Raw genomic sequence first — 13006 nt, 5'->3', positions numbered from 1 at the left:
GCTTTGGCTCAGACGAAGACAGTCAGGGAGAGAAGGACTCCATCAAAAACCTCCTTCTATCCCACCCAAAAACTACACCTACGTATTCCCAATCCCAACCAAACTCTAAAAATTATTATCCATCATTATTTTTATCCCATTTCTTTTATTTATTCATAATAAAACCCAGAAAAAAAAAAACATAGAGTGGTGGTAGTTGTATTGGCCTTGCTCTTGTATATAGTAAGATTGAGGAGGAAGTAGAAGTAGAAGAAGTAAATCAACGATGGCGATGCGTGAGCTTGTCACCGGCGGAGCAGCCTGCGCCGTTCCGGGCTCATCTTCGTCCTCCAATCCCTTCGGCAATCTCGCCAACGCTCTTCTCAACTCCTCCGCCAAAGGCCAGGTTCCCCTTCAATTCCTCTGCCTTTTTCTTCTTCATCTTGATCCTCAATTCCATTTCCAATCTCTCCAACGGCGTCGTTTTCGTTTTGTGTTGAATGATCAGGACTTAAAGGAGCTGCCTTCTTCGCTGCCCACGAGCTCCGAGGCTCAGTTTTACCCGGAGGCGCATGGCCCACAGCTGCCGGGGTCGGAGTTTGACCAGCCCTACGTGCAACCCGGAACCCAGGTTTGACTTCGGGCCCTAGCTCAATCAAAGGTGTGATCTTTTGAACCGAATGAGTTGAGTTCGTGTTTACTTAGTTTGGGTTGTGATTTTTGCGTCAGAGCTCAGACTTTCTTCGCAACTTTAACTCTGTTGGTGGCGGCAATGGACTGCTTGAAAGTGCGTGGGATGAGGTACAAGGCTCTCACCCTCCTCCTATGCACGGCCCTCAGGTTTTGTATGATCGCGGCGCCGCTGCTCAGCTTCAACCCACCACTTTGGATGGTACGGTTCCAAATGATTTGCACTTGTCAATTTCCAATTTATTTATGAAAGAGTTCTTAGCTAGCTTCTCAAGTAAGTCCCAGCGAAGTAATCAAGACTGTGCTAGTATTGACAACAGTGGAGGCGTCCCTTCCTGATGAAGTAACCTGTAGCAGCGTCTATCTTCAGTAGCAAGGATTAAAGATTTCTAAAATCCTCCTTCTGTTATAATTTTGTCTTGCAGGGCCACCGCAGAGAGTGCTGTCAAGCTTTTTGCACTCGTTTGTTGAAAGTAGCCGTGGTGGGATACCTTTCCGTCCTACTCAACTCCCAGTGTTGGGATTGTCTGCTGGTGACAAGCAATGCATTCGTGATCGCAGCAGCATCATGGCTCGACACTTTTTTGCAGATAAGAGCGAGGATTTTATTAATGGCCAGGTTTGAGATTATACATTTCATTTCTATTGTATACCCTTCATAACTTGTTTGGTTGATTTTATTTGCTGTTTTGCTTCAATATAGCCCTTTAAGGGGTAGGCCAACAGTGATGAGCATCGTTGTATTCATGACTGTTTGATAGCTGACTAAATGTGGTTGTCCTTTTTCCTCTTATTTTTAACTATGGATATACATATTTTGAGCAAGTATGTTGAATTATAAAATTATTTTCTTTGAACAATGTTGCAGGCTAACTTTGTATGATTTATTTTCCAGGTAAACGCACTTCTATGCTCGCTAGATATTGACGGTGAAGCCAACAGTAAAGGGCCTCTCCCTGCAAGGTTCCGGGAACTAGAGGGTTATTGGAACGAATCCCAAGCTATCCAGAAACCTGGTGCTCATGCTACAGATGGGTGGGTCACAGAATTTAGCCAACACAGAGTAGATCGTGGTGATCCTAATGTGTGGGCTCACTCATTTGAGCAACAACATGGTGCCAATGGTTGGGCATCTGAATTCGAGCAGGTAAAGTAGTATTGTAACTTGTATTACAGTCAGTGCTATTGATCAATTGTTGACCCTAATAAAGTGAGGCAGAACTATACTAGCAAGTAAATTCATGCAATCAGAGTGGTTGGAAATTTGTGGTTGGATTAAGAATGGTGGACAAAAAATATTAGGGTCTTGCACGATGTTTCAAATATTGAATTGGCTGCAGTTGAGGGATTCAGATGTCCTTTAGTTTTTCAGATTACCCTGGGAAGTGAATATATATGATTTTAGATGTTGGAGCAGGGATTTTTTTTGGTGATGTAGACAAAAGATCCCTAAAAGATGTTATATGAGGTTGTAGTGATACACCGTGGAGTGTACTGTTGATTTACAAATAAAGTCCATGATATTTAAGTAAAAAAGTTTTAAAATGAGAAGAAGAAAATTAGAAGGTTTGACACCTTAATCACTTTAGTTTCGGTTGCATCAAACTACTGTTCTAGTGCTTTTATCTTTGAATTGAAGAGTTCAACTATTGCGTATAGGGTGCTTAGCACTCTTGTTCTAATAAAATAGATCCAAAACTAGAAGTGATGTCAAATCGTATGATGGTGTTGATACATATACTTCTCTCTGCTGGTTGCAGGAACAGTCTCAGATGATGTCTGCAGATCATATGAGAGGTGGAAATATGGCAAGCTTAGCTGCAATGGAGCAGACTCGTATGCTTGCTAATACATTAGCACAGAATGAGGACCCAAAATTTCAGGTTTGTCTAATATTCAAATGCATACATATGCCTCCATAATTTCAGAACACACACACACACACACACTAGTGTTGCGGATATTGAACGAACAAATGATCTTTGGAAGCTATCCTACTCTTTCCTGTTATACTCATGCATTGACTCCTTGTAACCGACTTTTTCCTGTTTTTCCGCTGAATCAAGTGAACTACTATACTCATAGATTTTTTATGGATTCTCTTACACAGGGTTTCTATATATGAAGTATGCTTTAAAAAATAGCAAACGATGTTCCAGGAATAAGTTAATTACCACAAATGGCTACTGATCTCTGAAATATTAATGATGATGGTTATAATATATTTCACGTCCTAACGTGGAAGATTACTGACCTGTGAAAAGCAAATAATAGTATTGTTTGAAGTTCGTTGTTTTCAGCCCTTTTTTGGAGTTCAGTGGTTTAAAAATTTAAAGCATTGAATTCCCAAGGATAGTTAAAACACTTAAACATCATAAGGGTCTCCTGAAGATTTCAGAAATGCTCCAACTTCTGTTCATTGATATTACTTTACCTGTCCATGGAAACTTGTGCTGTCTCTCAGTTTTTGTAAGAAGACCTCTGCAGGGTTTAACCCTGGATGTATTGCCAGAAAATAGCTTGGGGGCTCTTAGTTAGCAATAAATTCAGTGAGGACATAGATCATAGCCAAATGGTGCTCCTTACCACAATTTTTCACTAATATTTCAAGTGCATTCAACTTTCCCACATCCCATATTTGTCTTTTTAAAATTTATATTATTAGTAGTATTATAACAAAGCTTTCTTATTTTAATTATTGTTCATATATCTGCTTTGGGGCATGCAGAAGTCAAGGTTTCTCCAGTTTGTATCAAAGATGAGTCGTGGTGAACTTATTATTGATGATAATCAAGTCAAGCAAGCCACGTCATCTGCTGCTGGGGATTGGGCAGGAGAATATCAACAGCAGTACAATGCGGGTTCTAATTGGGCTAACGAATATCAGCATGGGGAGGTGGAGGTAGGAGTCTGGTTTGAATGTGAAAATATAAAATCTGTACTTTAATCTTTCTTTCTTTCACCTTTTGATCTATGTGATAATTGTTTTCATGTACTAATGCGGTCACAATTGAGAATGATGTTGATTTATAAGAACTTTTGTTCAGAGATACCAGACATGTATCTAGGTGCATTTTTATTACTTTGAATTGGTGTGCAATCTGTTCAGCTTGGCTTTAATATTCAGCTGCCTGACCAATGATTTTCAGATATCTCGTGCCAATCAATGGGCAAATGAGTTTGGTTCTGAACAAGAGCAACATGGGTCAGTTGATGATCAGTGGGTCAATCAATTCTCTAAGTTGCATGTTGATGACTGGGCAGAAGAATTTGGAAATCAGGTTGGTGAAGGAATATTGGGGGACAGTTCTGCTGATAGCTGGGCTAACGCATATGATGAGTAAGTTAACTTTCTTAGGAGCTGGAAAGCTGTCATTAACCGATATCCATATTTGATTCAAGTTCTTTTGCATGCGGGCTTCTGATATCTTTTGCATGCTCTCCTTTTTCTTTATATATGGTTATCTAGATACTTCATCTGCTTCAGTTATTTTTCGGATCCTCACTGATAAAGGATCTTGGAGACTTTTATTAGTCACCCTTTCCTGGTATTGATTTTTCCCTTCCGTAAGACACTTAATTGCCTTAATCCATAAATAGGTTCCTAAATGAGCAAGTAGCTTCCAAGCAGCGATTGGATAGTTCAAGGGGCGTCTATGTCTTTTCTGATATGAACCCTTATGTTGGTCACCCAAACCCACTGAAAGAAGGCCAGGACATGTTCCATAAAGGTCTTTTGAGTGAAGCAGTGCTTGCTTTGGAAGCTGAAGTGCTCAAGAACCCTGACAATGCTGAAGGTTGGAGGCTACTTGGAATAGCACATGCAGAAAATGATGATGATCAACAGGTAGTCTTTCTTTTATATAGTTCATAAACTTTTGGCATATTTCGTAAAACCCTATAGTCTAGGCGGTCTCTGCAAAGTACCACTATTTGAACTCTTATGAAGATGTTTGTAGATTATGTTGATTTCTTGCAACTAATCTGTGTCTATTCAAAACATCTATTTATTCACCCTTTGATACATAGAATGTGAATGTCCTGAAATTGAATCTGTGCAGGCTATTGCAGCCATGATGCGTGCACAGGAGGCTGATCCAACTAATCTAGAAGTGCTTCTTGCCCTTGGAGTGAGCCATACTAATGGTAAGTCATTCCTTCTCCACATGTATATGATAAGTAAAGTTGTTATCTAACCTTTTCATCATTAGTATAGAGCTCTTTACGTGTTAATCATTGTATCAAATCAATGACTTCCCCGGCAGCATATAACTTGCATGAAAAATGTAGTTTATATCTTTAGAAACTAAGTCTGTATCGGGGAAAAACATAAATATTGCTCTAGACTACTAGAAAAGTAATAAGACTCTTATTGCAGAATTGGAGCAGTCGGCTGCTTTGAAATATTTATATGGATGGCTACGTAATCACCCAAAGTATGGAGTGCTTGCGCGACCAGAGTTGTCAGATTCTTTGTACTATGCTGATGTAAGTATTGACCTTTATAATTCTCATAGTTATTGTTTCCCCAGGAGGCCAGGATAATACTAATACTTTTTCAAAAATCTTGGATTCTGTATTTAAACTTATAGGGGATGATGTTTTTTCCAGTTTATCTTAAACTTATAGGGGTATACATAAACCTTTATTGGCAACATACAGGTTGCAAGAACTTTCAATGAAGCTGCTCAAATGTCACCTGAGGATGCTGACGTGCATATAGTTCTTGGTGTCCTCTACAACTTGTCAAGAGAATATGACAAAGCCATTGAGTCCTTCAGGACAGCTTTAAAACTGAAGCCGCAGGATTACTCTCTTTGGAACAAGCTTGGAGCAACACAAGCAAACAGTGTTCAGAGTGCTGATGCAATATTGGCTTATCAACAGGTAATTTGTCTGATCAACCATTATAAACTTGTAGTGGTTAATCGTCATTGTCATCTACCTAGTTTTGCGTGTGTTTTACATAGGAAATGGATCCTTACATTCTGAAGTAGGATTGAACTGTCACCTTAATCACTACATCTAGCACATACATAAACAAAATTATGTCAGTAGATTAGAGGAAGTGTTAAGGACATATAATACTTAGATGCTTGTTGAACTAGTTGGAATTTCAACCTTCTGTGGATGATGTGCAATTTTTCTGCAGCCATTCTTATGTTTCACTTGTGATTCACAAATTTAATGCTTAATATTTCATAATTTACCAAGAGTCCTTAACTGGAGTAGCTTATGTGTAGTATTGAACATGTCAGTTATTATGAGAGGGCTTGTATAGATTTCAACCTTTTTTTTCTAATGATATTGGGAAATCCCCCAAACCCGCTTCTCAGACCCAGACTCAAAACTGTTAGCATAGCAGAAACCTACAAGTTCCTTCCTGCATATTTGATCTGGTGTATTGTCCTGCCAGAGTTATAAACTAACACTACAAAAAATAGATGGCTTTTGGTGAATATATATATATATATATATATATATATATATATCTGTGTGAGTGTGTGTATCTTTTAATTCAGTACTGAGAATTATGTGGAGTTTGCAATTCACAGATTGACTTTGAAACTTGGTTTACCATTTGTTGTGTCTTTTGATGGATATGTCTTTACAGAAAACCATATTAGAGGAACACTGTTATTAAATAATTCATAACTTCTTTCTGTAACTGACAATTGCAACTTGATTATTTTGTAAAATCAAGTTGGAACTAACTTTTGTTTTTTGTATATCTTTTGATTGGCAGGCGCTAGATTTGAAGCCCAACTATGTTCGTGCATGGGCTAATATGGGTATCAGCTATGCCAACCAGGTTTGATTCCATGCTGCATTCACTCTCATTAAAGCTTTCAAATTCAGATTCTTGTTATTTCCTACCTTGCTTTGGTTTCATGCACAAGATGGTTGTGGAATTCTTGTTCTTTATCATTCATCTTTGAAGCCTATAGGAGCCCAACAAACCTTGACCTATGTTTAGTATGGAAATATCCAAATAAAATGAATGCGAAAAGGGTGATCTTCTGAGATGACTGAAAGTGAGTGGTGGGATTGTTAAAGTCGTTCAGTATGCCAACAATGAAATCGAACTATTATATAGGCAGTCCATACCTTTTAAGCGTAGCACTGAAATAGTTATGTTTATTAAAGAATTAAGTAATAAAAGCCAACTCGCACCTGTATCCATGTGATATAGGCCTCCTTATCCTTTTACAATCGTATGAAATTTGACTGTGATGACATTTAAGTTTGTAGTTCTCTAGTTGACTGCCAATATTCATGTTACTGTGTTGCATCAACCTGTTATATATTTTCCATTTCGTTTTTGTATATAGGGCATGTATGAGGATTCCATACGTTACTATGTTCGAGCACTTACCATGAATCCAAAGGCAGATAACGGTTGGCAGTACTTAAGAATTTCTTTAAGGTATGATAATTAAAAGAACAGGAAAATCTTTTGGTTTTTTGTTGAAAATTTGAAACATGCATTTTACATGTTATTTGTCTATGTTGCAGTTGTGCTTCTAGGAGTGACATGTTGGAAGCTTGTGATTCTCGGAATCTAGACATTCTCCTGAAGGAGTTTCCATTATAATATACATCTTTCTTTTGGGTTGATGGATGAGATTGAGTGGGTCCATTACTGAAATTAAAACCCAAACGTGCAGCCTCCTGTGATGAAGTTGTTTGCATGAAGAACATGGTTACATGGATCCTCACTTACGGTTCATTCTTTGCTGCTCTTTAGCAGAGTTCGTTTGCCGGTTTCTGTAGCATTATCCATGAGTCAGAAGAGTCAACATGAATAAGTTAAGCTGCTAAAGCTTCCAAAAATAATACGCCAAATGTATAACATTTCTTATGTACATGGTTAACACCAAGCGGAGCCATAGCTTGCATATGAAGAAAGGGCATAATGGAGGTGGCCGCTTTGTAATAGCTGCCACAGTTATTTTTTCCCGAATGTAGCTATAGAATTCTCTTTTTTTTCTTTTTTCTTTTATCTTTTTTGGCTGAGATAGAATTGTCAAATTTGAAGTAGGTAGCAGAAATTTCTGATATAAAAGTGACATTACTTATTATTTACCATTTATGCAGTAGAACATGGCAGATAGCATTTGAAAGTTGACCCTCATGTCCCTCACATTGCTTCTGTGAGAGTGAACACTCGCAACTCTGAGATCCAATCTATATGACTATCTTGAAATCACTACTATTGCTCCATTTCTCTACCATTGATTCATGCAGCGATTACATGTCTCTCGATAAAATTGGAACAAAGAGTGGTGTTTTCTATCATGTTGAATACTCATCAGCCCTTTCTTGATCTGCGGCTTAACCTGAGTTTCTAACGAATATTAATTGGGGGGTCGTAGGTGACGATAACATCGGCTACTTTTTCGATTTTTTATCGAACCAAAATATAAGAAGGAAAGGCAGAGATCAAGCTGTGAGAAATCCAATCAAAAACAAAGCTGAGAGCAGAAACTCAAAGCAAATGTTGAATGTGAAGATGATGCTCAGCCGCAGCTCAAGATGTATCCTTTCTTCTCTTGCTGTTCGCCTCAACAATTTCATGCCTTTGTTTCATTCGAGAGAAGCCCATGTAGAGAGAAAACCAGCCTCAAATCCTCAAGTTGACGATGCCTCCGTGTTGTTCCATGAAGTGCTTCACTCCCGTCCTCTGCCTTCTGTTGTCTCTTCCACACAGATATTGGGTCAACTTGTCAAATTGAAACACTATTCTGCAGCCATCCCTCTGTTTAAACAAATGCTTCTCTCTGGAATTGCTCCTAAGTCCTATTCACTATACTCTTAACATTATCTTTTTCACCAAAATGCTGCAGGCAGGTCATTGTCAGCCCGATATGTTTACTTTCAACACACTAATAAAGGGCTTTTGCATGATGAGAAACAACAGTGCAGCCATGCAATTACTTAGGAAGATGGAAGAAAACGGTTGTAAGCCTAACATAGTTTCCTATAGCACCATCATTGATTGTCTTTGCAAGGATACACTAGTTGTTGATGCAATGAACCTCTTCGCAGAAATGATTAGTAGAGGTATTACTCCAGATGTTGTTCCTTACACCTCTTTGATTCAAGGACTTTGCAATATAGGCCACTGGAAACAAGCTACAAGGTTGCTTAATGAAATATTGAGTAAACGTATCTTTCCAGATGTCATCACCTTCAATGTCTTGGTTGATACATTCTGTAAGGAAGGGATGGTTGTGGAAGCCAAAAGAGTGATTGACATGATGATTCAAAGGCAAATTGAACCTACTGTGGTTACATACAGTTCTCTTATGGACGGTTACTGTTTGTGAAGAGAAATGGATGAGGCAAGACAAATTTTTGATCTTATGATTAGCAAGGCCTCCATGGTTAATGTTTGGAGTTGTAACATATTGATTAACGGATATTGCAAAGCTAAAAAGATCGATCAGGCTTACAAGATCTTCAAGGAGATGCGCCGTATGGAACTTGTTCCCAATCCCGTTACTTATACCACTCTTATTGATGGTTTTTGCAAAGTGGGGAGAATTCATACTTTCACATTCATTATTAGTGCTTATCCTGTAATCAATCATCAAAATGTCACTTAATTAAAACAGTTTAAATATGTAAAATTACAGACTCCACTTCAATTCGACTAATGTCAAAATACACATACCACATGATGATACACCTAAATTCTTTTGAAAACAGCTCAGTAACTCAAACTTGCTCAAAAGGGTTCCAAATCTCACAGGTTGACAATGCAATCTAGTTTCCAAGAGATCAAAATGACAGAAAAGTAATGTTATCTTTGCTGCTCACTTTTGTCGCATTTGAAACATTCAATGCGTAACAAGTGTTCTATACTTTTGTGCTAGAAAAGCAACGGGCTGAGGTGAACCAAAATGAAACTGGCGGTCGTGACAATTTGAACGCTAATGGCAGGGTTTCTGAGGTTGACACCATTGCCCTTACTGTTGTTGCTCACAAATTCTGTTTGGTGACATGACCTACTCCTCTAGGAACAGATTGGAAATGAAAATGTTCAAGAGTGTTAAGATCTGTTTCACACCAGCAATTAGAAATGTTGACCTGAACCCCACAACTAAATTACTTCCTCTTTTAGAGGCTTTACCGGTTCACTTTCTAAAAACTCTAACCTCGAGATGGTTTCATAATTGATTCCAACCTGAAAAACTTCTGAAAACTCATTGATCAAAGATTTACAAGCAATATCAAGTAGCTGGCCATCATCAGGATCTGGTAGCTGTTTTCTACTACTATTGTCAAATGACTCAAACTCCCCCAACAACCCTCTAATGCTTCCAACCTGATAGTTTTGTAAACCACACGGTACTATCCAACGAAAAGGAGTTAAATCTGTGGTTACGTTCAGTGCCAAACCGTGATAAGCTATCCACTGAGACACTCGTATACCAATGGCTGCCAGTTTCTGGTTTCCTGAAGAAAAGTTACATAAAAATTTATATTTATGGTCTGATTTCCATTTAGCAATTACAAATGATGCTATTATAACAAACGTAAAGAAAAGCATACCATGCCAAACACCAGTTAAGCCCTCAAGTTGAGATGCCTTGATCGAAAATGTCTTTGAAAGAGCGCGAATGATCACCTCCTCAAGTGACCTGAGGTACCAATGAAGATCCATTTTGTGATTTCGGAGATTCATAATGGGGTACATTACTATCTACACTGCCACAAACATGCATCAAAAGTTAGCTACACAAATTACATCCCACAGGAACTAACCCTGACCCTGACAAGCAATTAGTTCACATCACTACCTGACCAGGACCGTGATATGTAACCTCGCCGCCGCGTTCGGTCCGATGAACATCAAATGGAGCATCCTTGAGGTCAAAATTGAGGAACTTTTCTGAGGTACCGGTGCCCATTGTATAAACAGGAGGATGCTGAAGAACAAACAGCGAGTCCGGGCAGTCCTGATTCCTTTCAATCAGAGCCTTTTTCTCCTTGACAATGCTCTTCTGCCAAGACCAAGCTTGCCGGTAAGGAACTAGCTCCTTGTACAGATTGAAGCACTCACACTCAGACCTGTAGGACAATTAGACCAGGTGAGTTCCATGGAATACACACCAGGTGGTTTTTGAAAATGGCAGATTGGGAACTCACTCTCTTCTCGATTCCCGAGTAGTTGGAAAGCTCGACTGTTGGGTTTTAACAACTGGGATTCTCTGGGCGAGGCACCGTTTGGGCTGATGATTAGAAACTGGGTGTGTTGGGATTGAGGCGATGACACATTGGGTCGCCAAGAAAGTCATATGTTCTTTGATATTTTGACTTCGTGAGACTCTTGAGGAGGAAGGCAAAAAATGGTGAGTACAGCAACAAAGATTTGTTAAAAGAAGAAATATGTAGCGTGGGAACCTGGTTTTCGATTAGAGTAGCTCTTGGTTTGTATCAAAAGATATAGGAATAGGAATGGGGGAACTAGCGCATTCAAAGCTTTCAGGCGTTTTGAAAGGCAGAGGTGAAAAAGGAAGTGGAAAAGAAAGAAATGAAAGTCACCAGGCCATTAGCATGAGTTGGGTTTTGTTCGATTGGGTTGTTGGGCGCCTTGTCAGGTTTGGGCTTTAAGGTCCATTTATTCATCGAGAAACGGCGGAGTAATCCATTTCCAGAAACCACAACTCACAGGCATATTTGCAGTCACTAAAAATCAAATGAATATAGCAATGAGGTCACATCCACTACAGAAGATAACGTGATTAACATATAGCAATGAGGTCACACGCTATATCCCACAAGAAGACCGACCTGTAGTTCGAACTTCAGTTCACAACTCCAGTTCCACCCATTTGAAGCTTCCCAAAATCAAACCAGAACCTTAACTCTAGCACAATATCACAACAAGTCAACAAATGAACAAAAAGAAAGAGAAAGAACCTGAACAAAGAGAATTTCTGCAACAAAGAGAAACTGAAGACAGAAACTAACCTGCCCAAGTAGCAAGTCACGCACATATACACCCATAGTGGTCATTCGTCCAATGGAACCTGGAAAGAATTTTTGAAACAGAACCCACAAATATTAAGCTGCGAAAGAATTTCTGAAATATAAACCCACAAATACTAAGCTCTGAAACAGAAACCCACAAATTTATGAAACAATATGCTACCTGAAGGTTCAAATCGAGTTTGGGAACTCAAGGTTCAGATCGAGTATGCTAACTGAAGGTTCAGATCGAGTTTGGGAACAATTGATGAATTGAAGGCTGAGACTGATTAGGTTGCAGGTGAAGTGAAGTGAACAGAGAGAGAGAGAGGTCTTGGCGTTGGCGGACATGGCAGAAAGATCTGTGAGGGAGAAAGAAAGAGGAGCCGAGGAGCTGTGCAGACGTGCAGGTGAAGTGAGGAGAGAGAGAAAGTGAGCAGTCCTCACCGTCCAGGCTTCTGGGCGTCTCACCGTCACAGCATCTCGGTGTCACAGGCTCACAGTACGGCGGGAGGAGAAGGGAAAAATGAGAGAGAAGGAGGCGGCCTCTTGTGTGTTCAGATCGAGTGAAGAGAAAAATCTTATGTGTGTGATCCTATGATAATGATTTTACTCTCTATATTATGACCAATAACATATGGTCACTGATGGGGTTACCATATTTTCTATCTCCAGTTTGGACAGCTTTGAGCCTCCGATTGTTATATCACCTGAGTAATTCAAACCACCAATGACTCTTGTAATTTTTATTTCTGAGTTGTCCCTTTGTATATTCCAAAGAGAAAAAATTTTCAATTATGCTGCCAAGACCAATTTGATACCCGAACTCTCAAAAGTATCAATGTGATACCCAAACACATATTTTGACACTAATGTGATACTTCCGTCCAAAATTTTTGACCGCGCCGTTTCTTTGCTGACGTGGAGACAAATTTTTTTTTTTATGAAAGGCAGAATAGTCTTTCACTACTAGCTAATTAAAAAAAAAAAAAAAAAAGAACGAAACCATGAACAGAGCTCTCTCTCCCTGTTTGGACCCAAAATGAGCATTTTGGCCTGACAAGGCACGTCTTTGAAAAATTGAGCCAATGTCAGTGGGTCAAGCTATATATTGTTGACAAGTTCGAAATATATATTTAGAGGCTAAATAAAGCCTACTATGGAAGCATGGAAGCATGAAAAGTCAACTTTAGCACATTTTCCTACTTCGGCTAGGAGAAACCGGGCTAAACAAGGAAGGAGGGGCGGCAGACTAACCAAATGAAATCCAAATGAGCTAAAACTTTCCAGATTAAATCTAGAAAGCCCAAGGATCATTTCTTATGAAGAGTTCCAGAGCTATTTTTGAGTGGAAGGCCTT

The 13006-nt window shown here is 39.1% G+C and overlaps 2 protein-coding genes across 4 annotated transcripts; one reads left to right on the top strand and one right to left on the bottom strand.

The window, feature by feature from the left end:
* Positions 1–113: 113 nt before the first annotated feature.
* On the top strand, positions 114–7795 carry LOC112167242 (peroxisome biogenesis protein 5). Its single transcript, XM_024304232.2, has 15 exons — positions 114–385; positions 488–610; positions 709–871; positions 1095–1288; positions 1565–1816; positions 2430–2552; positions 3398–3571; positions 3819–4009; positions 4270–4516; positions 4731–4815; positions 5048–5157; positions 5332–5556; positions 6416–6481; positions 7002–7096; positions 7186–7795. The coding sequence occupies exons 1-15, from the start codon at positions 266–268 to the stop codon at positions 7262–7264; spliced, it is 2247 nt and encodes a 748-aa protein (XP_024160000.1). The 5' UTR covers positions 114–265; the 3' UTR covers positions 7265–7795.
* Positions 7796–9697: 1902 nt separating this feature from the next.
* Positions 9698–12230, bottom strand: LOC112167243 (octanoyltransferase LIP2p2, chloroplastic). Of its 3 annotated transcripts, none has more exons than XM_024304234.2 (7): positions 11831–12230; positions 11650–11708; positions 11470–11545; positions 10825–11364; positions 10476–10746; positions 10228–10378; positions 9698–10131 (listed from the first exon to the last, which is right to left on the bottom strand). In XM_024304234.2, exons 4-7 carry the CDS (start codon positions 10971–10973, stop codon positions 9776–9778), a joined length of 927 nt encoding a protein of 308 aa, XP_024160002.1. In that variant the 5' UTR covers positions 10974–11364; positions 11470–11545; positions 11650–11708; positions 11831–12230; the 3' UTR covers positions 9698–9775. The 3 variants fall into 3 exon arrangements, with proteins under 3 accessions (XP_024160002.1, XP_024160003.1, XP_024160001.1); XM_024304235.2 differs by having other exon boundaries at positions 11470–11538; XM_024304233.2 differs by having other exon boundaries at positions 10825–11545.
* Between the last annotated feature and the right edge of the window lie 776 nt (positions 12231–13006).

This window comes from Rosa chinensis, chromosome 5 (genome assembly GCF_002994745.2).
Source record: "Rosa chinensis cultivar Old Blush chromosome 5, RchiOBHm-V2, whole genome shotgun sequence".
Classification (NCBI taxonomy): domain Eukaryota; kingdom Viridiplantae; phylum Streptophyta; class Magnoliopsida; order Rosales; family Rosaceae; genus Rosa; species Rosa chinensis.
This window is presented reverse-complemented; position numbering and strand designations above follow the sequence as displayed.

Bases quoted from the DNA above. Each gene is read 5' to 3' on its own strand.
- LOC112167242 (XM_024304232.2), top strand. From the start codon at position 266: ATGGCGATGCGTGAGCTTGTCACCGGCGGAGCAGCCTGCGCCGTTCCG. The intron at 1,817-2,429 runs GTAAAGTAGTAT...TGCTGGTTGCAG, and splicing joins GGGCATCTGAATTCGAGCAG to GAACAGTCTCAGATGATGTC. The intron at 6,482-7,001 runs GTTTGATTCCAT...TTTTGTATATAG, and splicing joins GTATCAGCTATGCCAACCAG to GGCATGTATGAGGATTCCAT.
- LOC112167243 (XM_024304233.2), bottom strand. From the start codon at position 10,973: ATGACTTTCTTGGCGACCCAATGTGTCATCGCCTCAATCCCAACACAC. The intron at 10,747-10,824 runs GTGAGTTCCCAA...ATTGTCCTACAG, and splicing joins ACTCGGGAATCGAGAAGAGA to GTCTGAGTGTGAGTGCTTCA. The intron at 10,132-10,227 runs GTATGCTTTTCT...ACTTTTCTTCAG, and splicing joins CTTAACTGGTGTTTGGCATG to GAAACCAGAAACTGGCAGCC.